The 24,662-nt window shown below is 37.6% G+C and overlaps 4 protein-coding genes across 9 annotated transcripts; 1 reads left to right on the top strand and 3 right to left on the bottom strand.

Annotated features, from left to right (window-relative positions):
- Positions 1–47: 47 nt before the first annotated feature.
- Positions 48–11,474, bottom strand: LOC125050652. Of its 6 annotated transcripts, XM_047650624.1 has the most exons (20): positions 11,340–11,461; positions 10,933–11,160; positions 9,899–10,075; positions 9,587–9,688; positions 9,028–9,132; positions 8,730–8,788; positions 8,463–8,501; positions 8,338–8,370; positions 7,513–7,704; positions 7,343–7,440; positions 7,124–7,268; positions 6,673–6,803; positions 4,125–4,281; positions 3,569–3,685; positions 3,183–3,328; positions 2,959–3,112; positions 2,552–2,872; positions 2,372–2,467; positions 2,064–2,300; positions 48–1,988 (listed from the first exon to the last, which is right to left on the bottom strand). In XM_047650624.1, the coding sequence occupies exons 2-20, from the start codon at positions 11,087–11,089 to the stop codon at positions 1,863–1,865; spliced, it is 2,592 nt and encodes an 863-aa protein (XP_047506580.1). In that variant the 5' UTR covers positions 11,090–11,160; positions 11,340–11,461; the 3' UTR covers positions 48–1,862. The 6 variants fall into 6 exon arrangements, with proteins under 6 accessions (XP_047506580.1, XP_047506581.1, XP_047506586.1 ...); XM_047650625.1 differs by having other exon boundaries at positions 8,463–8,498; positions 10,933–11,473; XM_047650630.1 differs by lacking the exon at positions 9,587–9,688 and having other exon boundaries at positions 10,933–11,474.
- Positions 4,467–6,004, bottom strand: LOC125050656. Its single transcript, XM_047650633.1, has 3 exons — positions 5,448–6,004; positions 5,140–5,334; positions 4,467–5,023 (listed from the first exon to the last, which is right to left on the bottom strand). Exons 1-3 carry the CDS (start codon positions 5,670–5,672, stop codon positions 4,802–4,804), a joined length of 642 nt encoding a protein of 213 aa, XP_047506589.1. The 5' UTR covers positions 5,673–6,004; the 3' UTR covers positions 4,467–4,801.
- Positions 11,475–12,626: 1,152 nt separating the features above from the next.
- On the bottom strand, positions 12,627–17,587 carry LOC125050654 (probable ATP-dependent RNA helicase DDX27). The gene is made up of 15 exons (XM_047650631.1): positions 17,356–17,587; positions 17,047–17,133; positions 16,699–16,831; positions 16,339–16,436; positions 15,979–16,171; positions 15,593–15,741; positions 15,212–15,295; positions 14,907–15,034; positions 14,568–14,765; positions 14,308–14,452; positions 13,972–14,154; positions 13,590–13,770; positions 13,313–13,513; positions 13,070–13,206; positions 12,627–12,976 (listed from the first exon to the last, which is right to left on the bottom strand). Exons 1-15 carry the CDS (start codon positions 17,449–17,451, stop codon positions 12,644–12,646), a joined length of 2,346 nt encoding a protein of 781 aa, XP_047506587.1. The 5' UTR covers positions 17,452–17,587; the 3' UTR covers positions 12,627–12,643.
- A 471-nt stretch (positions 17,588–18,058) lies between these two features.
- On the top strand, positions 18,059–24,648 carry LOC125050146 (phosphatidylinositol-3-phosphatase SAC1). Its single transcript, XM_047649775.1, has 14 exons — positions 18,059–18,279; positions 18,956–19,050; positions 19,122–19,240; positions 19,316–19,408; positions 19,682–19,813; positions 19,898–20,006; positions 20,256–20,371; positions 20,448–20,672; positions 20,742–20,909; positions 20,985–21,191; positions 21,811–21,978; positions 22,258–22,359; positions 23,224–23,360; positions 23,488–24,648. The coding sequence occupies exons 1-14, from the start codon at positions 18,242–18,244 to the stop codon at positions 23,567–23,569; spliced, it is 1,791 nt and encodes a 596-aa protein (XP_047505731.1). The 5' UTR covers positions 18,059–18,241; the 3' UTR covers positions 23,570–24,648.
- Positions 24,649–24,662: the final 14 nt, after the last annotated feature.

Genomic DNA, 24,662 nt, shown 5'->3' with positions numbered 1-24,662 from the left:
CGCGTCGAGGAGTCGGTGATAGTGAATAAATGAATAAAACACGGCCAAAGTCGAGACAACAATTTAATTTGTCGCCAATACTCACTATCAAAGTACTAACTATTAAACTATAAACAAAATTAAACTATTTATTATAATTGATCGACACAAACAATTTATGCACAATTTTTACACATGCCGTACCGAAGCTTGAACTTTTCGTTACGTGAAAGCGTGACGTGTGAAGATTTTTACAATATATTTCTTTGCGTCGCAACCTAAATTTAAATCTAGTCAAATATTATTTCCAATACAGCGGAGCGGATAAAAACAAAACTATAGTACATAAAATTATGTATACAAAATTATCGCTAACGTGAGTAAAATAACGCATACACTAAAATAGTAGTAAAACGTCCCAATAGACAAAAGACCACTCGCTCTCGACCGACAGATACCGAGGTATCGTCGACATCGCCGGCATTTTCAAAACGTATTTGACATTTTCGACGACAGCGGCCTCCGATTGGCATTTTGTGTATTCGGAGACAAATATTTAAATACGTTTTATATATGTACATACATCTGTCTTCGGGCAGAAACACGTTTCGGATGAACGTATCCGAGGCACTTGCGAACATACTAATTGAAATATCATTTATCGCTCAAACCCACGCCCGCCGGCTTAATGCGATTACGGCAAAACAATGGAGTCTGAGACGTCGGCTAAGTGAACGAACGGAAAAGGCACCATTCAATACTCTACTACAGTATTTACATTTTATGTTATCCATTGCAAACTATTGATAAAAATTAGCTACATTCGTCTTAAAACCCTACCCTAGGTGACAGTGGAATTATTACTGCGTTTGACCAAATTTTCGAGAATATTTGCAAGTTATATTGACATCCACCATCCGTTGCGAGATCTATTAGATCGCTCACGACTAACGACAATCTACCTTTCACCACGCGACCGACACATATTTCATTTCAATTTCTAAACTTTAAAATAACTAAACAAGAAAATATACATAAAGTATACAAAACCGTTTAAAAAAATATTTTAATAATAACAATCTACTTTCGCTCGCAGCGGAACGAGCCGCGAGGCGAGTTCAAGTTCAAAGTTATGCGTTTACTTGTTTAGGTAAAAGTTTAAAAAAATAATATTTATCAAATTTTAACACGAGATATTTTTGGTTAAAGGACATTAATTACGACAATTGATAATTTGACGCGTCGGACACGGTCGACGTTTTGGAAGCACAACCGAAATATCGCGTCATTTAAAACTACAAATTACAATACTTTAGACATATAACACAAATCCATTCCGTTTATTGCGAGTGACTTTTTCGAATTCAAGTAAATTTTCTAAAATATTGCGATTCGTAGACATCGCACGTAGGACGAAGCTATCTCCTCAAATTCGTTCGAACGTTTTGAGTGACTTCGACGCTTTTCCTATCTTATACAACTCGAAGTTTATCGCAACCTCAAATCAGTGTTTATAAAAAATATTCGACTTCTATATTCTTGCCGTCTTTTAATATATTATCACTTCGGGCAATATATGTTTGACATCCCGTATTTATATACACACAGATAACGACTCGAAAACGACATAAACCTATCTGATCCGTAAAAATTGGAAATTTAAAAATAAGCGTCCGACGCTATATTAAAAATTAGAGCTGGGCCCGTTCCGAGGCTCGCGATAGAGAGAGATGGCTTCGTTATCTGAATTCGTTTAGATTATTAAAAATCGTGGTAATAGGGATAAAATATTTAATCTGATAAATTGCAACTATGTCGGAGTCTCGTTTCCCTCTATCGAAATAAAAGTGTCAATCGCCGACGCCGCGGCGCCTCTTCGCGTGCTACTGGAAGTCCGCCAGCGTCTGCCGCCACGTGGCGTGGAAGGGGATGCGCAGGAGTTTCAGCTTCGTGTTCGGCAGCTGGGCCGACAGGAGCCGCTGGAGCGTGGGAATGGGGAGGATCTCCACCTGCAACCGAATACGGCACACGTTCACCGCGACTGCGACCGAGGCGCCGTTCGCGGACGAACGAGCGAGGCGTACCTGCGGCGGGCCGGCGACGTGTCTCAAGTCGTCGGGCAGCCTGCACCCGGGCACGGGCTTCAACACGGGTATGCACTCCCCGAGCTCCCTCCTCGCCCCCTGCCCCTCCGGGGCCTCCGCCTCCCCTCCCGCCTCGCACTGATCGATGAAGAGCTCGGTGACGCGGAGCAACTCTATGGTCACGCCCCACATGAGGTGCGTCAGGGTGTCTTTCAGCCGGAGCACGCCGCTCAGCACCTGCGATGCGAACGCCGTTAGAGGTCGGAGCGGAGGGACCCATCGACCGAAAGAGATCCCGCGGGCCATACCTGCTTGTTGGTGGTCGCCGACTGCGACACGTAGGTGGGTATGATGAGTAGTCTCTGGATGTTTTTGCACTCCGCCAACGCATCGTCGAAGCCCACCTGCGACGAGATAACGATGATAACGAATATTTCATTTCTATCGACTCGGCCGATCGCGCCCCGTACGAGGGAATGCTGAGTCACCTTGACGTCAAAGTTGACCAGCTCCAATCTGGTGAGCTTCGGCAGAGACGCCAGAGCCTTCAAGAGCGCCGAGGCCGCGCAGTGCGGGACGCCCCTCTCCAGCCTCAGCCTGCGCAGACGGACGAGCTTCGAGAGCGCGGCGGCGAACGGACTGCCGAACGAGCACTCGCCCAGCTCCAAAGACTCCAGCTGCTCCAGTTCGCCGACCACCTCGCAGGCGCACCAGCCCAGCTCCTTTATGGACGTGAGGGACAGGTGCTGGAGGTTGCTCAACGCGCTCAGAGGTTGCAGGTTGCGCGTCAGGGAGAGGCCTTTCAGACTCTGGAGACCGAGAGAAAAGAGAAAATTTCGTCAGCTCGAAAGTAAAATTAAATAGACAGATATCATCGACAGGATGGCTTCCGCACCTTCAGCCTCAGCAGCTCCAGCCTCGGCAGCTCGGCCAAGGGTTCGGGGTCGAAGACGGTGTCGCAGATGGCGGGCGCACACAGGGCGCGCAACGAGCTCACTCGACGGCACACCGCTTCCACGACGCGAGCCGGGCAACGGCACAGCTCCAGCCTGAGGATAGGAGCGAGCGATTAGTTTATATAAAAGTTATGAATAACAAATAACAATCGTCGGAACCGACCGTTCCAGGGTATCCACCGAGCCGATGCTCTCGATGAATTGGTCCCAGAACACCGTGTCGTTGGAGGGGAGGAGCATTTTTCGTAAATCCAGCCATTTCGTCGAACGCTTCTTTAAGACCGCGCACAGCCCGCCCCAATCGCTGACCTGCGAAACGTTTGAGCCAAATTTAAAAGAAAACAAGATACAAATCTTTTCAAAAATTGTATTCTTTGTTTGTAGAAAAAGCGACACTAACAATAGAAAAAACTAAAATTGTTGTCTATAGCTAACTTCAGGGTGTCGGTTTTTTGTGACGGTGTGCGCGCGCATCGAATAAATTTAATAATAATAACACGCCTGCATTAAAAACCATTTTCAATTGCGACATTCTAGATTTAGCCTCACGTGTGAGTTTTTCATCCGGACGTGTCTCCAGAGCGCGGGCGTATCCGTCAGCGTCTGCCACAACTTGCACACGCGTGCGCATCGGGCCAGGTCTCGCATGCCCACGTATTGGAAGATCTGAAATAGTTCATGTTTTCAATTATTCAATTAAAACAAATAAATTGTAAAAAAAAACATAAAAATGCGTGCGGACAAAGTACACATGTCAGAAGTGAAACTTCTTTGGCAAACTAATTTTGAAGTCTCGTTCATATTTATCTATATTCGTCATTTGAGATTTCAATAAATTATTTTGGATAAAATATAAAATACTAATATTTCATAAATTCTCTTTACGAAATTTTAAAAATACAATTTTTATAAGGTTCTCCCTTCTTCTCCCTGGTTTCAATCGCTCTCGCCCTTTTCTTCGACAAAAACGCTGCACATCTTCGTGACGTTCCGTAAAAATTTTACCCTCATGCGCCTAAACAAGTTTCACTTCTTAATACATGTCGAATATTACACAGTTTCTCACAATTTTTTAAATCCTTTATGAATTGGAAAAAACTTTTACCTGCAGAGCGACGTTGTAGTTCTTCTCCCGGGCGCTCGCGTGGAAGTTGGAGAAGTGGGCCGCGTCGTCCGCTTTGGTCCGGCCTCTTCGCCGAGGGGAAGGCAACGCGGCGGGCGGGGGCGAAGCCCCGTTCGTCACGCGACGGGCCGCTTTCTCGCTAATGAAAAATACAATGAATTTACACTTTGGGCGCTTCTCTCGGTTCGACAAAAGTGACGGTGCACGAGATAAAATACGATTTTGTGTCAATCGTAAAGTAAAAGTAGACGAAACGAGTGGTTCACGGCTCCGATGCGGACTTACCTTATCGAACGGTTTCGTCGAGGTAGGAAAACCCGGGTGTGATTTTCAATTCTTTATTAGGTTTCCTCCAACTCTTAATACTAATATAATATCAATGGGGAACCCGGTTCGCATACTTGATTAATCGTTCAGTTTCAAGTTTAAATAGAACGCGTGACATGTCGTAGAAGAGTATTAGAAGTAAAACGCAAGCTCAGCTCGAGATTTGCAGTCGTAAGCCTATAATAGCCATTTGAGATTTAGCCCTATTTCTTTTTGCGCAATTCTAAACAAAAAACTTTACAAAAGGCCGGCCGGATTTAATTTATCTCAAAATCACGAAACTCTGGAATGCTAATTTGAGTCGAATTTACTAAATTTATTATAAAAAAACATTAGTTTGGCAATCCGCGTGAAACGACTATAAACCGTCGGCCGTTGATGACGGCTAACGATTGCGGTAGCGCGTGTCTCTGGAGCGCAGCGGACGAGGCGTTCGGGGTTTGGGGCGCCGCTTGGGTCGGCGGGGCCGAAGGGGCGGGGCCGGCCTGGGTCGGGGCGGAAGTCGCACTCGGGGACACCGCCCACACTTTCTGCCCGTCCGCGCCGCCGGACATCTGAAAATACATTTTATTCCAATTAATATCGTTATCAACATTTTAAATGACACTAATATATACTAATATTTAGTTTTCGACTCTGATGGACTTTCAGAAACAGATTAAAGTCTCACCTTCATCCGCAGCAGCACACGCTTGTCGTTCTTCTGAGTTTTAGGAGCCGGCACGAGCCTCGGGACGGGCACCGAGTCGGCCGACTGATGGACCGAAGCCGGGACGGGGACCGGAGCTTGAAGACCGGACGCGGTCGTCACCCCCGATTTGTGGACCGACGACGGGGGATCCCGGGGCGATAAAGAGTCGCAGTTCTGTAAATTATAAGGTCATTTAGGATCTTCTTTGCCTATCTATCGTATCGGTTTAATAACATTTTCTGAGAGATTGCCAATAACGCATTTTATTGAATGATCGATGTGTTTACCTTGCAAAAGAAGGGATGCGGCGGCGCGTGCGTCAGCCCCAGGCAGGCGGGGTGGTAGAGGCACAGGCAGGCGGCGCAGGCCAAGGAGGGCACGGCCCCGCGGCCGCAGCTCATGGAGCACGGCTGTCGGACGCCACGCCCCATCTGTGTCGGACTCGGGGTGACGGACGTGCATCTCTTTCTTTCTCGCATAGCTCTCTTCGACTCATAAACGGGACGAAACATCGACCCGAAACTATTTTCGACTCTCCGGGAATCGAACCCGGGATCTTCGAGTCGAATAAAAGAAATGCGGTCGAGGGGTAGTATATCGGTCGGGGCCCGCGACTTCGTCCGCGTGAAATTTCGGTTTTATTTTTGCAGTTTCGTTCATTCAAGAATTGTCATTTCATAGCTTCTTACATACAATATTGATAATAATAATTTCTTTGACTTTTAGAAACTCAGTTAACACATCGGGGAGATCTCGATCTGAATCCGTTCAGCGCTTTCGAAGATAACGAGCTCGTTTGGAATCGCTCACAATCATTTTAGGTTCAATTTATCGAATTAAATTATTTACTAATAAAGGAACGAGGTAGAATATTATTTACCTGCGCGTGCTTGTCGACGTGCGAAGGCCGGGCGAGCTGCGCCTGCGCCGTCCTGCGGCCACACATCTGTCCACCACTGCCCGAGGCGCGAGGGCACTCCGCCACCGACGCGGAGCGACGCGACCCCGCATTTGATGAACGTTTAATTCGGACGTGCGTAACAATTAGCAGCAAAAACACTTCGTGCTTTCGTTCGGGTCGCTTCGCTTCGCGTCGGTAACGGAGTCCGAGCCTCTGCATCGCTCGACGATAACTCTCCACTGATCTCCCTCGCGTGTGACTCAATCTTTCAGAGTTCGATTCGGGCGAGATCAGTGTAGAGTCGAAAACGATAAATGTAAACACACTTAATAAATGTGAGAACATTTGCAATTAATTAGCACCGAGAGCCGTGAACCACTTTTCGATTTCAAATTAAAGATAAAACTAGATTTTCTGTATCAATGTCAAAGCGTTCGCCGGAGCCGAGCGGGGATTTCTTTGACCACACTTTCGACATTATTTCTTTTAATTAATCGGATCCGACCGCTTCGGCGAATGTTTGAGCTCACCGAGAACATCGCTGAGCTTCACCCGTTCGGTGAAACGGAGAAATGAGTATCGCCCAGATTTAGTACGAAACGGTTGTATACCTAGGTTTCTTCCAAGCCGTGTTGTTGTTGTCCGCGGGAGGCTGCGTCTGAGATGCGCGTCTGGGCTGCTTCGGAGTCGCCGGAGAGGAGGGAGCGCTGTTGTTGTTGAGGCGGGACCCGATCGACTTCACCTGTCACAATTCAATTTCTATATAAAAGATAAAAACAACTCTCCGGGATCTCGAATACTACTCGGGCACAAACAGTCTAAGAAATTCCGGAAGAGAATTATAAATTAAAAAAGATTACAGACGGCCCTCTTCGTAGTTCGAGTGAATCGTGCCCCGATGGGCCCATCAAAAACGCAAACGGGTACAGAAACGGGGAATAGTATATTATTATTACGCAATACAGTTTTTGTATTTTTTCTAGCATTAGATCTTTGAACGAAAATTTATATTTTCGTTAATTAACTTTAAAAATTTACGGTCTCATCTATACATGTATGCACCTTGATTTTGGCGGGCGGCGACTTCACCGCGGGCTCGGGGCTGGCCCCTTTGGGCGGTCTGGGTTTGGGAGTGCGCTTGAGGTCCGCCACCGCCTGAGTCGGCGGCGGCACCGGAGATTCCACGCGGCGGATCACTTTGGCGTCGCTGAAACACAACCGTTCGCTTTATAATAAGATATTCGCCCGCGTCACGCGACACGCGACCGGAGAGTCGCTCACCGAATGATTTCCTTTTCGGGGTCATCTATACCGAGAGGTTCCTTGAAGAACGAAAAGTTCTCCAGAGTGAGACCGCTTCCGGACAGGTTTTCGGCCACCTGTAATTCGATTAATTAACGGTGAGTGAACGTTTATAGGAAAACGATCGATGCCCGCGAAAGACTCTTCACCTCTCTGGTGGACCTGAGCTTCTTGCCGCCGGGCATGTAGTAGTAGATGTCGGCGTTGCGGCGCGAGTGCGCATCGAGCGCAGCGCGGTAAACGAGCTCCCGCTTCCAGCCTCGCTCCAAGGGCACGCGCAGCAGCGGCGACGACATCTCCACGGTGGGCCGCCGACCGCGGTTGGCCGGGGACGAGGAGGCCTGTCCGGATACAAGTATTGTATTGTTACACGGGTCACATGAAGGGGAAAAGGGGGTAGACCATTGCTAGGGTATGAATAAACCAATATAAGAGATGAATAAGAGCCGTCGCAGGTGGCACGTGGACCCGAACTGCCCAGCTCAGAAATTTATAGTGGCATTTGGAGGAGGCCTTTGCCAACAAAAGGGCCAAGAACAGACCGAACAGAACACAATTAACAGACAAGGTTGTCGAGGGAAAGTAAATATTCAACTATTTTTTAGTTAATTTTTTTCAATACTAAACATGTATATTCTAGATTAAGTTAAACCGGTACTAAATTCACCAATAAACAAAACCAACTAAAGCTTCAGTATCAAAATCGGTTATATATTTACCACAATTAATCAACAATTAGCACTTCATCTGCGACATTAATATTAAGTTATTTTTTAATTGTGTTTTTATTTTCACATCAACCTACACCCATTTCACATCATAATTTTATAGCACTCTCTTCTCATGTTATAAAATTATATTTTATTATTTACCAATTTTTATTGCTACACAAATAACTATTTCAGATGAAAACAACATCACATGCAAAGTTAGACCTTACAACAATACACGACATATTACCAAACAATACTAACTTTAATATCCTTTCCCAGCTCTATTTTAAAAGGCTGCATGCACAAAAATGTTAATGAAACAAATTATTTAAAAATATTGAACCTTATTACGTAACCTTATTAATATTGAACTAAGAGATACTAACTTTTATCTCTTCTTTAATTCCATTTATCCTCTGTGGCTGCTTTCACAAAGAAAAGTAAAAATGAGTGAAATATAAATTATAAATACAAATTCAAAATACTGTATTACTTATTTTAATAAACAGGATTTACAATACATGCATTTATAAAGAATAGAACATTAAAAAAATGACTTTGTGAATGGGGAAAGTGTATAGTGCTCTACTAAATATGGAGTCGTGTGAATTCAATTAAACACATTCTTAATCAATTATAAATGATTAACTCACATCTGTTGTTCCGTCTCCTTCAGATCTTGAAGATAGGGCTGATGATGGTCTTGAACTATCTGTTTAACGAGATGGAAATTATTCACAGAAAACAAGGTGTCAGTTTAAAATATAAAATCTGCGCCTTTGAATCAATAAAGAAAAAATCAAAGTAAATTTTATGTACATCATAATATTTTACAAGATACTAGATAATCTTGATAAACAATTTTTAATTTATTTATTTCATACAACTTACTTAAATTATACATGACAATCAAACTATACTAATATTAATCATGTTTAAGAATTGTTATACCTGTGTCTTGTCTGGGTCGTTTCGGAATCTTCAATGATAAGGTCAAAACATTTCTCAACGGAGTCACAAGCTTTTCGGCCTCTGATACTTGAGCCTGCCAATTATCTAGTTACAAAAAGAAAATCTCCTTTTAAACTTTACACTAATTATATTATTTGAATTAAACAAATATACAAATAAGTATGAAGATTATGTACAAAACTTTTAACGAAGGTGTTCTAAAGAAATGCACAATTCATAAACATACTATAAGCCTTAATTAGTTAAAGCATTGTGTCCTTTGTGTACAAAAGTGATGATATATATATAATAGGATTTTAGTAAATTATAAATAAGGGTTAATATAGAAAAAGCCCACCTTCACAGAAAAGATTGTGAATTACAATTAATGTGCAAAATTGAAAACTATGTTGTATGGTTATGTCTTAATTCTGCTACTTATGGAACCAAGGTAAAACAAATATTATATAAAATGTAAAGAAAGGAAAAAAGTAGAGGCATACTTTTTTCTAATATCAGAAGCATAGTAAAATCAAAACCATAAAGTTTAAAGTCTTACCTAAAATTTGAGAATAAGCAGACAAGCTGCTATTTTCAATAGAATCAAACCCCTTAAAGTCTTCATCTGTTGAATATCTCCGTAAAAATTTCCAATCCTCGTCTGTGGTGCAAGGAAATCACCAATGATTTATTATTAAATAATTGAACAAAAGTTTTTCTTTTAAGTATAATTCTTTATATTGTTGTAAATATACAATTTTGTTATAAGTATTGAATTTAGGAATTCCACATTTTATGTTATTGGGTTAGAGAAATTATTCTGCAACAAGTAATGCACTAGAAAAGCAGTCTAATCTAAAAACAGACTTACCAACAATCTTATTGAACTCTGTTAGGTCACAGTCACTCTGTTCAAATCCCTTAAACTCTGTGTCTGGTTCATCACTGAAGGCAGAAGACGCCCTGCGCTTTTTGCCTTTTTGGTCATCATCATCTTTCTTTTCATTTGTATCATCAGATAGTTTAGTATTTGATGTGCTTGATGATTCTGGTTAGAATAAAAAAATTCTAATATAAATATTTAACGACTCCAACACTGCGGTAACTTTGTGCATTAACAAGTAGAATGGCCACAAATAGTTTCATAATTACTTTTTATTGCATATAAAAAAATTACAACAGACAAATGCAATCTGACATTAAACTACATATACCAAAAGTTGTTTATAAAAAAAACTGTATCTCATATGATGTCATAACAGCTTTCAGTCAGATACTGTAATAGAAAAATAACAAATGATGATAATTATATATATTAGATCTTAAGCCTTCTTTAATAAATAAAATGGCAAAGAGGTATAATGTCTAATGACAGCTGCCGATTATAACAGAATGATAGTCAAAATCTCACACTATAAGTTATAAAGCTCATAAATTACAGTGAGTTGACTTTGTGTCACCAAATATTCAGTCGGGGATACATAGCTTATGAAACAATAAGCAATTCATAATTCTGCCAATAAATTACTACTTTACCATAATATTAATATAACTTGAATTATTAAATTATGCTATTAGTTACTTATACTTATATAATTTAGAAAATTTTAAGTAAAAATCCCCTAAATCTATATATTAGATAGCCATATTTTAACCAACACAATATGCACCCATATAGTGCTCTTAAGAGTTTTTAGGTTTTAATTGAACTATACCTCAGCACCTAATTTAAAATAACTGTTTCATTAGAAAACATATAGACAGAAAACCATATGACTAATACCATGATAGCTGATAAATATTAATATTATATTTATACAATGTTAGGATAAATTTTTGCTATTACTAAATAATGATCAAGATGTCAACAGATATGTTAGGTTATGTTTTGGCCAAGATACAAACCTTCTTCAGGCTTGGCTTCTTCCTTAGATCCCTCCATCAAAGCTTCTGAGGAGGGTTGTGAAGCCTGTTCAGTATGTATAGCCTCTTCTACAACCTCATCACTACAAACAGTAGCATCCTGTGACACCTTATCACCAACCGCCATTTCATTCGACATTGTCAATTCTAATTATATCACAAACCTAGTCTCAGGCCTTGTATAACCACATTACAATCACTACACTACACCAGGCCACAGTACGAATAAATTAGAAACAGAGGTTGTGGACTGTTGTGCGCGTCACTAAGGCGATTTCCCGCTAATATTGTCAGAGAAAAAACTTCAAGTAATACAAGCAGGCGACACGTAGATCGCTGTTTTTGAGTAATATAAATGTTATTTCATTATTATTTTTATACGGTTACACACCATATCCAGACATTTAGTATATAAATTATCAGAAAATTATATTAATATACGTCAACTTTATTTTCCAGAGAAAATGTCGTTCAGAAAATCATAAACAATACCGCTAGACAGACGCCACATTTTGACTTTGTTATCTATGGTTTACACTTCATGGTTGCCACAGACTGCTACAAATAATTTAAAATACATTATACACCGTAGTCTAATAATTAAAAGGAACGGTTAATAAAACTATAGAAGGCGTTTTACTAGAACTACAAAAGTATAGTGCTTTTCATGAAAGAAGTCCCGCGGCGATTTTTGGAACTAAATTTGACAGGTCGGTAATATTGTCATTCGTCGATGTTTCAAGTTCGTTTGTTATGGTAGATTTTTGTGAATTTTTAACTAGCTTAGTAAATTTTAAGGATTGATTACAATGCCAAAAGTTGTAAAAAGTTCGGCTCGAGAAATGATATTAAAGGTGAAAGAGTTCTGTGAAGCGGAACATAAGAATCAAGGTGTTTTAATACCACTAAGCAATGTTCGGAAGAGAGTTGCCGCCAAAACAGTTACTTTTCAGAGTTGCCATTTAATAATTTTTTGCTGTATTGATGGGACTTTTATGATATAAATTCGTTTTTGCGACAAAATTTAACAAATACATAACGTGATGAAACTAGATAACGGAAATTAAAACATATATTACATAAGCATTATAAACTTAAAGTTATAATTATTTTTATTTGTTCATAATTTAATTGCAGGTGTGTCAGAGAAAACTGTAACAAGAATTACAAACGAAGGTATTGTAACAACAGCGGAGTGTACTTCGAAAAAATTGTAACCCAACAATTATTATGCAATAAAACTCTGAATAAAAAATTGTATTGCTTTTCTTTACCCTATTTTCTCATCTTTTCCCTGTAAGTAGGTAGAACACCGCTAATATAAGTAAATAAAAATATACTTTTTACATAACAGAAATATTGTTTCATCGAAGTATGCAGAAAATAATATTATTTGATAAATTACATCTGCTAAGTGTAAATAAAATAGGTAATTTTTTTACTCATAAATGGCAACATTACGTCATGCGATTACAGCGCCGCGTCTGGGGGACTTCTTTCATGAAAAGGACTATACTACAAAATTTAGTCTAGGTTTAAAAATAGAATATTGAGCATAGATCAAATCAAATAACGCGGCTCAATGATAATTTTTGTTTCGCGTGTAGTGTTATCAGGGCCATCCATCACAATTAAATTAACTTTTTATTTATAGGAGCCAAATAAAAATAAAGTAATTCAATTCTTAAGACTTTTATTTTCTTTTTCTACCGTTCTTCGGCGCTTGTGGTTTGCCAAAGCTCTTCCCTTTAGGTTTATTTTTTCCTTTAACAGGCGCACCTCTTCCCTTTTGCTTTTCTTTACCTGGATGAATAGGTTTCCCTTTTTGGACCCTGTTTGCATCATATCGGAGGCGTTTTGTGGAGGATTTTGACGTGTCTGTTAGATCGTTAGCGAAGTTGCTCAGTTTTTTCTTGGGTTTGCCCGCGTTTTTGCGTTGCATGGGTCTTTCGTCATCTTCTTCAACTGCGCGTATTCTGCGTTGCTTCTTCTTTCCTTTAGCCATTCTCGATTGTAAAAGGGCAACCTGTGAATGGATATTGGTTTTAAATTGGGTATTCTGATATTATAAAGAAATTAATGAAATGTTCAGTTTATTTTTTTAGTTGTAAATATCTACCTTTTCCATTTCTCTCTTCACCCGTTCTTCGGCGGTATCCTTTGGCGTGTGTTTGCTAGGTTTCTTCTTCTTCTTGGGACCTTCATCATCTGAATCTTCATCTCGCCTTCGCTTCTTGCCTTTACTTTTTTGTGTATCTTTAAAATGAGATAAAATTATTTACGTATAATAATTGAAATAATTATATTTTATTATTCACACTTTTCTTGCTTTAGAGTTTAGAGCGTAAAACAACTTAAATACCTTTGCCAGGATGTTTGGTGAGTGTCAACCGCTCTTTTTCCATTCGTTTTTCTTTCGGCGTCTGGAACCACTCTCGGCTCCTGTGCGTTTCGTACTTGGGACCGTCTTCATTCTTTGTACTGATAGCACCCTCTAACTTTTCCGTCTGTTTTTCCATTTTCTTCAACTGCTTCTCGGCGTATTCTTCGTTGAGAATTGCAGCTGGATTTTAAAATAAATTAGTCTTAATAGTTACAGCAGCACAAAAAAAGAGGAAAAACTTGTTTTATGAACTTACATATCTCTGGCTCCAACTTGGCCATTCTCTCGCGATATTTGGCCACTATATCGGGCGGCACCTGTCGCGACTTGACCGGTCGCTTGGCTCTCTTCACGATGGCCTTGACGAGTGCTCGTTCGCCTTCGCCCGCTAACGACACGGACACGCCCGCTCGACCCGCCCGAGCTGTACGTCCCACCTGTCACATGGGAAGTTTATAACTATAACTAATCTTCATTTTCCTTTGCAATTTATTTCATAATTTTATTTTTTTTGTTAAGTTCACTTAGACATAATTATAATAAAATGTGTTACTACTATGTACTATGTGATGAACTGTAAAAATCCAGAGTTTTATTTAACTTTTATTTCTTTGCAATCTTGGTAAATTGAACCTCACCCTATGAATATAATGTTCCAAAGTGGCGGGCAGCGTAAAGTTAATGACAGTTTTGACCCCGGGTATGTCCAACCCTCTGGCTGCCACATCTGTCGCCACGAGGAGGTCCACTTGTTCATCTTTAAACCGCTTGAGAGAATCCAGACGTTGGGGCTGGTTGAGTGCGCCGTGTAACTCGGCTACCTGATTTGAATACATATTAAAATTCCAAAACTCTCTAGTTTATATCTCTTTCAAAGAGAAGATATTTTCCAGGCGTATCCATGATTGATTTAACCTTTTATATATAGTCATAAACGACTATAATTGTTTGAAAAGTATGAACGGGCCGAATACCTTAACTCCCAGCAGTCCCAAGGCGACGTGTAAGCGATGCGCCTGCTTCTTGGTTTGGACGAATACCACAGCTCGGTCTCTGAAAGTGCGGCAGACCAACGCCGCCAGCATCGCCTCACGGTCTGACTCGCGCTCCTTACGTATTCTGTGAGGACATGTTGTAAATGACACTTAACAAAAGTTATTTTATGTATACAGTAACTTCAGAATACACAACATGACGAAGCTACAAACGGTAACTTTACAAGAACACACATTACCTAACAAATTCCTGTCTCAAATTGAAGGCCACATCTTTGTTTGAATCCAGGAACAGTTTGACCGGTTTGTTTAGGGACACCGCGGCCAAATCCTTCACCTCTTCGCTCATGGTGGCCGAGAACAGCATCGTTTGACGTTTGGGCGAACACTGGCGTATAATCTCCTTCATTTGCTCTGCAAAGTACTCGTCCAGCATTCTAACAATTAAATTGAGAATGTACATGAAAATATAATTAAGATAAATAATAAAAAGCCTAGAGACGTGCAGAAATATGTTTGCCTATATGAGGCATGTATATACCTGACGTGGAAGTAAGCATTTAATTAATAAAACTCACCTATCCGCCTCATCCAAAACTAGTACTTCGATACAATGCAAACCAAAGGATGGAGTATTCTTTATGTGGTCAATAAGTCGTCCCGGTGTTGCTATTACTATGTCTGGATTACGACGAAGAACACTTTCCTATAAATAAGAATTATGTTATTTAATCATGTATTTCAGTTTTTGTAGTTACAGTTAAAGTAAAGCTATAAATGGAAGAGATATTTAAATTTACCCATTCCAGCATGTTCAATAGGACAAGAACTATAGACTAAACTAAAGCCCTAATTACCAAGGAAATGAAGATTTTTTTTTTACCTGATATTTGACATCCAGACCTCCAACTGATAAACCAACAGTTACAGACGTAAATTGAGCTAATTGTCGTGTTACTGTATGGACCTGTAAACACAAATCATATTAACAACTTAACTTATTTTAAGTCATTTACTTTTTTAATTTAATTCTAAACAATACTGACTTGTACTATTTTATATTCTCAAAGTGGTTAGTATCATCTTGATTCTAGATATATAAATCAATCACTGAAAACTATAATCTGTATGTCACAACAATACTAGTATTGGACCTGCATAGGCTTATTTCAAAAAAGTATAGTTTTTATTTATGTAGTAAAAAGTTCCACTAATAAGTTTTTCAATATAGTTCAAATTGAGATTTTAGAATATTTTTAATTACCTGAGCGCCCAATTCTCTAGTAGGTACTAATACCAGAACTCTAGTGATCCTGTCACCGACAGTTTTGTAAATTAGTCGTTCTAATATTGGTAACATGTATGCTGCAGTTTTACCAGTACCTGTTGCAGCACAGGCGCATATGTCTTTACCTGTCATTGAGAATAAAAGTAATGTTTGGTAAGATTATAGTGTTTTTATAGGGTAATGACTAAAGCCAATGGCATAAAAGAGGCCTTTTTTAATTTGACAAATGAAAAGGCACTTCTATGGTCGCAAATGGAACACTGTGTATACTATAGATAGAATTATATTTGGATTTGAATTTTTATTTTACAGGTTGTATTATATTAGAAATTTATATACATAGATAAAAATAATACACATACCTAAGAGTCCTATAGGTATGGTGGCGGACTGGATAGGTGTAGGATGCACATAGTTCAATGTGCCAATTGCTTTAAGCAGTGGGCGGGATATGTTCATCATATAAAATGATGCATTTTCATCATATGCAGGTGGATCTTCAAAGAAATCTTCATATTCAATTTGAGCAGCTTGTGGTTTGTCTTCTTCTAACTCCTTAAAAGGTTATACAAAATAACAATCCAGTTACATAAGCTTGGTAACTGTTAACTATGCTACCAACAATGTTACCATTTTTGATTACACAATTTCTTCAACAAATCAATATTAAAAGACAAATTTGAGCCATAAAAATAAACCAACATTGAACAAAAGATGCTTACCTTATTAAATTTTTGTTTTTTACCCCTTTTCTCTTTAACCTTTATTTCATCTTTTTTTAATTCATCATCAGATATTTCTAGCTCATCTATATTTTGTTCTGTAAAGCAAAAAAGGTGTTTAAGACTGGATTGGAATAAAAATGTGTTACATTTTTCCAATTATATACAATACATCATAAGCGAAATGTTCAAATTTATCAAATGTATATTTCTATTGATTTGTTATATGCTCAGACATCACACTTTTAATTACTTTTATATACTTAAATTGTGATTACATCATATTTTTATAAGGTACACTAAGATAATTCCTGTTTCATAATTAACATTTTGGAGCTACACAAATATAAATAAATGTACCTTCTGCCTCTGAATCAGTGTCAACATCAGCATTTCCATTTACTTGTACTGCTGCTCGCCGCTTAGCTATCTTTTCGTCAAGAGTTTGTTTGACATTTCTTTTAATATACTTTTGCAAGTCATCCCAAGTATCCTGTAAAAGTTATCTCCGTAAGTAGGATTTTTTGACTATCCAGTTAGTATATAAGATATTCTCTTGTGCAAAAGTAAAACAGCATCTTATTGTAGATAGTGGAAACATTGACGTAAAGAAGTGAAATTCTATATATTTAATACAATAAATGTGAGGTGGTAGAAGTGAACCTACATGGCAATATTATCAAAGCAATTAACAGAAAAGCCACTTACCTTATGATATTCTTCAACTGAAGCTACAAATTTGAAAGAGGGATTAAAATCTGCTTTCTGCTTAGCTTTTAGCTTAGATGGTTGATACTGAAAGTAAAATTGGTAATATATAAGATGATTATAATACCCTGGTAAATTTATATGTAGTCCTAGAATTTTAGTTCTACATTACTTCCCCATAAGACGTTAAATCTTAGATCCTGGATTTTACTTAATTAACATGAGCGTATATATTAAGTAAATTAGTCAATATTACTTCTATTTTACAGTAATATAATGAATAATAAATAAATAAATAAATACACGTACTTCCTCTTCAACGTCTGATTCCTCCGAATAATCTTCAACTTCTTCACCATCGTTGATTGTTTTAATGAGCCCGGGATGCCCTTCAATTTCCATCATTGCTATTAATATATACTAACTAATATAACTATTTAGCATTTTATATGTCCAGCAAGATATTATTTTAAGAGGTATATCTAGTCTACTAAAATACCTTTAAAGGTTAGCTTTCAAAGACACATGTATAACAAACAACATATGACAGTTGTCAGTTGTCACAGGAATCCTGTGACAGATTGAAAAATTGCTATGTGTAATGCAAAAAAACGTCAAAGTTGCTATCATATAATATTTTGTTACATTTATTTCTTGGAAATACGTTTATTTTTTAAATTACTGATGTTGAAGTATTCATAAAAGATTTGAAAAATGAATAAACATAAGTTTTATGCACACATTAATGTAGTTTATTAAGTACTAATTAATTGTTGGCTTAAGGCAGATTTCATTAATGCAATTGCTATGATAGTTCATTGCAAAATATAAATAAATTACTTAGGAGGAACAATTAATTATGAATAAAAAATCAAGTAAATCAAGTAACTGTGCGGGTCTTGCCGCAAGCGACCATCTGTGGTCGCAAACTTTTTATATTTTTACCTTGGCCTAAAGGTCTAGATACCAGGCCATAAACTCCAAAAAAAAAAAAAAATATTTTTACCAATTCTGAAAATCAAAGTTGGCAACACTGTTACCATCAGCCAACAAAAACTACAGCCTGGAGAAAAATCTGATAAATTTGCGATTTACTCACGCTTCGTAACTAAATGTTTTCTATATCCCCAAGAAAAAATATTTTTCAATTATATAAGTGTAAAATTTACTATATCCAACCGCTTAAATTATCAGCATGGCCGATCAAACGAAAATTCACGATGATATAAAGCTGTGAGTTATTACTACCTTTTTCTAATTACATATATTGATTTATCAAGAAATTATATACATATTCATAATGAGCGTTCCCTGTCTCTGTCCTGTATCACTAACTATTTTCTGATGATTTACTCGCCTTATGATTAATGATACCAAAAAAATGGGTTTACTAAACTACTCAACAGATTTCAATAATTTTCTTCCTCTTCACCTTAGCTTTAAAAACCTGTTTGATATTTTTTTATGCTCCTTATTCCACAAGTAATTATTCCTACAATTACAGACATTTAGCAAAAAAACATAAAGTAATTCAAGGCTATTTATTGCATATAATTTTTATCTTCTTAATATTTATGTAGTTTCTAGAGGAACTAGTAGCTAACTGTAAGTAACTAATTGTCAAAACAATTGTGTGTCAATTCATACTTTTTAATGTTAATTTTAGTCATAAATTACATTTGTGACTTAATAGGATTACCTAGATAAAAATGTTGTCTTGCTGTGTGTGCTTAGTGGAGTAGGTGAGGTGAGTACAGATTATTTAAATCCTTATTATGAATATCACCTCAAAACAATTATAGGTACATATTAATACAGTTAAAATAAATATATATTTGATAACTATGTAACTGGTATGTATTTTTCACTATATGGGTAATTTTTTATTTATGTAATTAAATATTTTTAGGTATACAACATCAGATAAGTTCTACTTAGAACCAACAATAAATCCAACAGAGATTTTAGTTATTGATAGAGTCTCAGGTGAAGCTTATGTAAGAGGTATGTCTGTTTAGACCAATTTGAAGTATATTTATGAGTATTGCTGTTGATTAACAACACTTAACTTGCAGAAATAAATACAGTGAAAATACCCATCCCAGCAAATGCTTATAAACCAGTGTGTGGATTTTTGGGCACAATCAAATTGATATCTGGATTATATTTAGTTGTTGCTAAATATAGGACATTGGTATGTAAATATACATTTTTACATAAATCTCTATAATTAAGTCTTTTTCACATTGAAATACTGATATATTTCTAGGTGGGGCAAATAAATGGACATGATATATATGAAATGGCTGGATCAGATATCATACCTTATGCTAGATCAACTACACATCTTACTAGTAAACAGGTTTGTTGAATACTCAATATTCTGTTTGTGACTGTAACTATAGTATTTTATATCAATGTAAATTAATACTTACTAAATGTAAAAATATTATCTTTCGTTAGTGTGCCTTTTAAAATAAAATAAAATTAAAAATGAAATAAAATAATGAGATAAATACAGTACAATTCTGTATGAGAATATATACTTCTACTAAAATAATATCAATTTGATAATTTTAATTTTGTATTGATAAATTCAATAAAGAATTACTACATGCAATGTCTTAAAAAACAGATAGATGATAACAACACATATGAACGCCTGCTACGTGCAGCCCTCGAAGCCCCTGGAATATATTTCTCATACAGCTATGACCTCACTCACACAATGCAAAGATTACATTCTGTTTCACCAGATTTTCACAAGGTAACTATAGAAATATATAATATTATATTTAATATTATTATTATTATTTTTTAAATCAGTTGAGTGTATTTCTTTTGGTTTAAGATGTCACTTCAAAGTCGTGCAGACCCTCGCTTTGTTTGGAATGGACACCTTTTGAAAGGTTATTCCCAACAAATGTTTGCTAGATTCAACTTGCCGATTATGCATGGATGTATCCTTTTTAACAATTTTAAGAATATAAAATTATTAAAAATTGTAATGGAATATTATAAACAATATAATAAAGAAGAAGAAAAAACTTTTTTTTTTTTTATACACATAATAAAATATTTTTTTTCTCTAGAGTCTAGTGCAATCATGCCCAAGCTATTTAATACCTTTATGTATACCTGTGGACAATTTTACTACAAATATTACTACTACTAATTTTGTTGGCAATTAATCCCCTAACTAATAACAGTTATTGCAATAAACCGTGTGATGATAAGCGGGCACCAGCTAACATGGACCCTTGTGTCGAGACGCAGCGTCGAGAGAGCTGGCACCAGATTGTTTATGCGTGGAATTGATAGTCAGGTATGTATTTGTTCTTTAATAATTATTCTTGCTTATAATAACTAAAGAATAAATAAAAGACAATTTTATGTTTCAGGGTAACGTAGCAAACTTCGTAGAAACAGAACAGATAGTCGAACGAGGAGGCGAAAAGTCCTCGTTCGTTCAAACCCGTGGGTCCATTCCTTTGTACTGGAGTCAGTACCCTGATCTAAAATATAAGCCCTCGATGTCTCTGGCCGTCGAAGACCACTTAGCGGCTTATACCAAGCACTTGAGGGATCAGCTGCAGAGATACGGGGATCAAGTCTTGCTGAATCTGGTGAGTGTGGTTATGCCTTTCTTTCCTGAGCTATTTTTATATGGTATTTTATTTATGATATTTTAACAGATCGACCAACGCGGCAAAGAAGAGTCGTTAGAGCGCGGTTATCGGGCGGCCGTGGCGGCGGCGGCATTACCCGCAGTGCGGTACGAACCTTTCGACTTCCACGCGGAGTGTCGCGGGATGCGCTACGACAGACTGTCCGTTTTACTCGATAGAGTTGCGCACGAGCAGGTGAGTTAGCGCTATTGGATTTATATTCAATTCCGGTCCAATAACATATCTCTACTGACGAATGATTTATTACAGACAGAATTCGGGTACTTCCTCTGTCGAGGGGAGACGGTGCTGCTCCGACAGACCGGCGTGTTCCGAACGAATTGCGTGGACTGCCTGGACAGGACCAATGTGGTGCAGAGTCTGTTGGCCAAGAGGCACCTGGTGGCTCTGCTGAGGCTGCTCTCTATTACCAATAACGATGAACCCGTTCCGCACTTCGATGCGCTCTTTAATGGCGTAAGTTATTTTCTATTGGGTTGTGAATAAGAATAAAGATAAATGTAACTTTGGTTAAGTCTTAAGGGTCCTTCAAGAAAAGAGTATACTGATGCTTAAATTGCCGGCAACGCACTTGTGATCCTTCAAGCAATATCAGTCTCCACGGGCGGCGGTATCGCTAAACATCGGGTGAGCCCTCTGCCCGTGTCCCCCTGTTCTATAAAAATAAAAATGTGTGCGTGTACTAGTGTACACGTATGAAGTGAAACTTCTTTATGACCTTATATATTTACAGAAATTGGTTAAACAAAGTTTAACAAAAGGCTTTTCTTATCATAGACATGAATACAAATAATACAAATATGTATTTCATTTTGCCTTATTACTACTAAGATTATTACAGAATTTCATTAATTGTAATATAATTATTACTATCATTGTTTTTGTTATTAATGGCTTCGAATCTCTTCGAATCAACCGTGGTAGGGACAAGAAAAAGATGCGCGTAACGGAAAAATGTGACGGATTTTTTTTTTCAACGCCGATAAAGAAGTTTCACTAAATTGTGATGATTTGAATGATTCTATGTTAACTTTACAATTTAAGTTAATTAATTGGAAATGATAACGAACCGAAGGTTTGGGCCGACCACGCCGACATGATATCGGTGCAGTACTCCGGGACGGGCGCTTTGAAGACCGACTTCACTCGTACGGGCAAACGCACGCGCATGGGCCTCGTGCGAGACGGGATTAATTCCCTCACGCGGTACTATAAGAACAACTTTAGTGATGGATTTAGACAGGTACGTCAGGGGTGGTGCTTTTTGTGAAATTGAACAACAATGGGGTATGATCCTCACATAAAGAATCGAAATCTACGATTTAAATACAAATTGCTTTAGTGATATTCACCAACACATGGTATTGTTAAATTGGACTTAGAACTGCAAATCTGAGGTAGGTGTTAAAACACGGGTAATTTCCTAAAGTTGGAATTTTGAATACTCTTAGAAATGTCATTATAAGCCTCAACCTGCCTAAATTTGACTTGGATGAGAGCTATTTTAAATCTTTTCTTGCAGGATTCAATTGACCTGCTTCTGGGTAAATACGTCGTGGTCGACGGCGAGGGCAACACAGTGCAATGTCCCCTCAGACGGGACAGGAACTGGAAGTATGTTACTGTAAGTAGTCTGAAGTGTGATCTCGTTGTACGGGGACTGTTAAATGCCTTAAAACAGCTAGATTTTGTTTTGATATACTCCAGTTACAAGTTGGTATGCATTGTCTAATAAGTTCAATAGTGAGGCACAATTGTATCAAACTGTTATCTGTAAAATAGTGTTAAGTTACTGGGCAGTGGACTGTGAAATGTATGTTAAGTTTATATGTATTAAATGTCAGGAGTATCTGTATAGTACATGTAGTGTATGTTAGCAAGCTGCACTAGATGACTAAATATATAAGAAGGTGAGACGTAAGAACCTAACAACCCTACGGATTCCTAAGCCCCACAGACGTACCCTAACACATAAATAGTGAATATATTAATAAATACGCGATCGTCTGCACCAAAACCTTAGGTAACAGACCGAGCCCCATGGGTAGGATCAAAGGTTTAAGGTGGTGGGATTATCTCAAAGCTATCGGGCAGGCTCACCACGATAAATGAAGACAGAGCAATATTCAAATCTGATTTATTGTTCAAAGACATTATCTTAAATACTACTTACACCAGTGAGCCGTGTCAGCAGTTGGTCAATCGTCATAATGAAATCTTAACAGTCATTATTTATCCAAAGACAATCAAAGGTTTTTACCTTTGATTGTCTATGGATAAATAATGATCGTGTATAAAACGTCAGATCGTGTATAATATACGAAGGACGTCTTATAAAAACTATTTAGTATATTTCGAGTCGACATCGTTAGTTTAGTTAAAGAATCACGATTATGGATTATAAGTAATGCATTAATTCCATTTATTCTTATATTTCACTAGGTATTTTGTTCTATTTTCTAAATAATAAACTTATGATACTTTTCAGTTCCCTTCAGTGCTCCTAGTAGCGGTGTCGATGTTCTGCGCGAGCGCAGCGTTGCCGGCCCGCTCCAACACGGAAGTGCTGCTCTACCTCATGTTCTGGGGGGCCGCCGTGGGGGCCACGCTCAAGTTCATATTTAAGTAAGTCAAATGCACTTTAATAATTTGGGTCAAATTAAACGTAAAGTTTTACTCTTTGAAAATTGATCTCTTCAAATTAGAATTAACTCTTCCATAAGTCACCTTGTACAACTTTTTTTTTTCTTAGACACGGCAAAGAATTCGTGGACTGGCCCCGCTTGGACTGCGGCGGAATCGCGTCTCGTTTCGGGCCCGAGTCGTCCTTATGATCGCGGAATATCCGCTCGTAGTTGTCGTCTAAACACTTCGTTGCCGCTCCTTATGTACCACACTGATGATCAAACGTTTAATAAAGTGGACGGATGCAGTATATAAACCAATGGATGGAAATAATATTAACGCCAAACGGTAAGAAATGGTCGTTCATCAAGAATATATTGCAGGAAATCGTCTCCGACTACGTCTGTTTGCAAGTCGTATTAAGTTATACATTATTTTTAATTAAGATTTTTATATGGCAAACCTTAGAATCAGTGTGGTATGTGTAATTTAATGAACCGATATAGTCCATATTTTTATTATAAGATGTTAAATTGTTTGATCTATGGCTGTAAATTTTGCTTAAGCTGCATTCCATTACAACAGTTTTAATTACATTTTAGGCTTATTACATTTGATTTTCCGCCTTTTTAATGGAAATGAAGTATCAAATTTATTAATATTTTAGCAACAAGCCAAATTTGTATTTTTGACTATGTATTAGATCATTTTTTTAAATTCTTACTAGCTAGCAAAGTTTTTGGAATCTATGTAATATATAAAATCTATGAACGATTATTTATGATATGTTTTGTCTATTAAAACAGATTTTAACCGAGATCATCAAGACAAACAATGTAGTACAATTGACAATTTTCTTCTAAGATTTTGATGAGATATTTTCTCCAAATTCTTCGCTAATTCATTCCGGGTTTGTAAAGTGATTAGACGATACGAGCGGATGGTTATAACTATAGGAATAACATTGGATTGAATTTAACTTTAAAATCACTAACGAAAACCCAAGTTGGTCAGAACATATCCATAGAGCCTTACTATTTAAAAATGTGCAAATAAATAATACTCCTTTTATATTATTAAATATTCTTTTGTGAATTGGGTTTTCTTTATGAGAATTGTGCGAATATTTCAAATCAAATCGGGATTTTATACAATGTTATTTCCTAGGTATTGAAGTGTATTATTTTTAGCTTTTGTAATTTCGGATCAAACCTCGACGAGTCCATGTGAATAATTTTATTGTTGTATTTAATTTGTGAAGGAATATTTTAATAAATATAATTATTTATATTGTTATTTTAC

The sequence above is a fragment of the Pieris napi genome, chromosome 6, assembly GCF_905475465.1.
Source record: "Pieris napi chromosome 6, ilPieNapi1.2, whole genome shotgun sequence".
NCBI lineage: Eukaryota > Metazoa > Arthropoda > Insecta > Lepidoptera > Pieridae > Pieris > Pieris napi.
The sequence above is the reverse complement of the archived record's forward strand: the minus strand, read 5'-3'. Positions and strand labels throughout refer to the sequence as shown.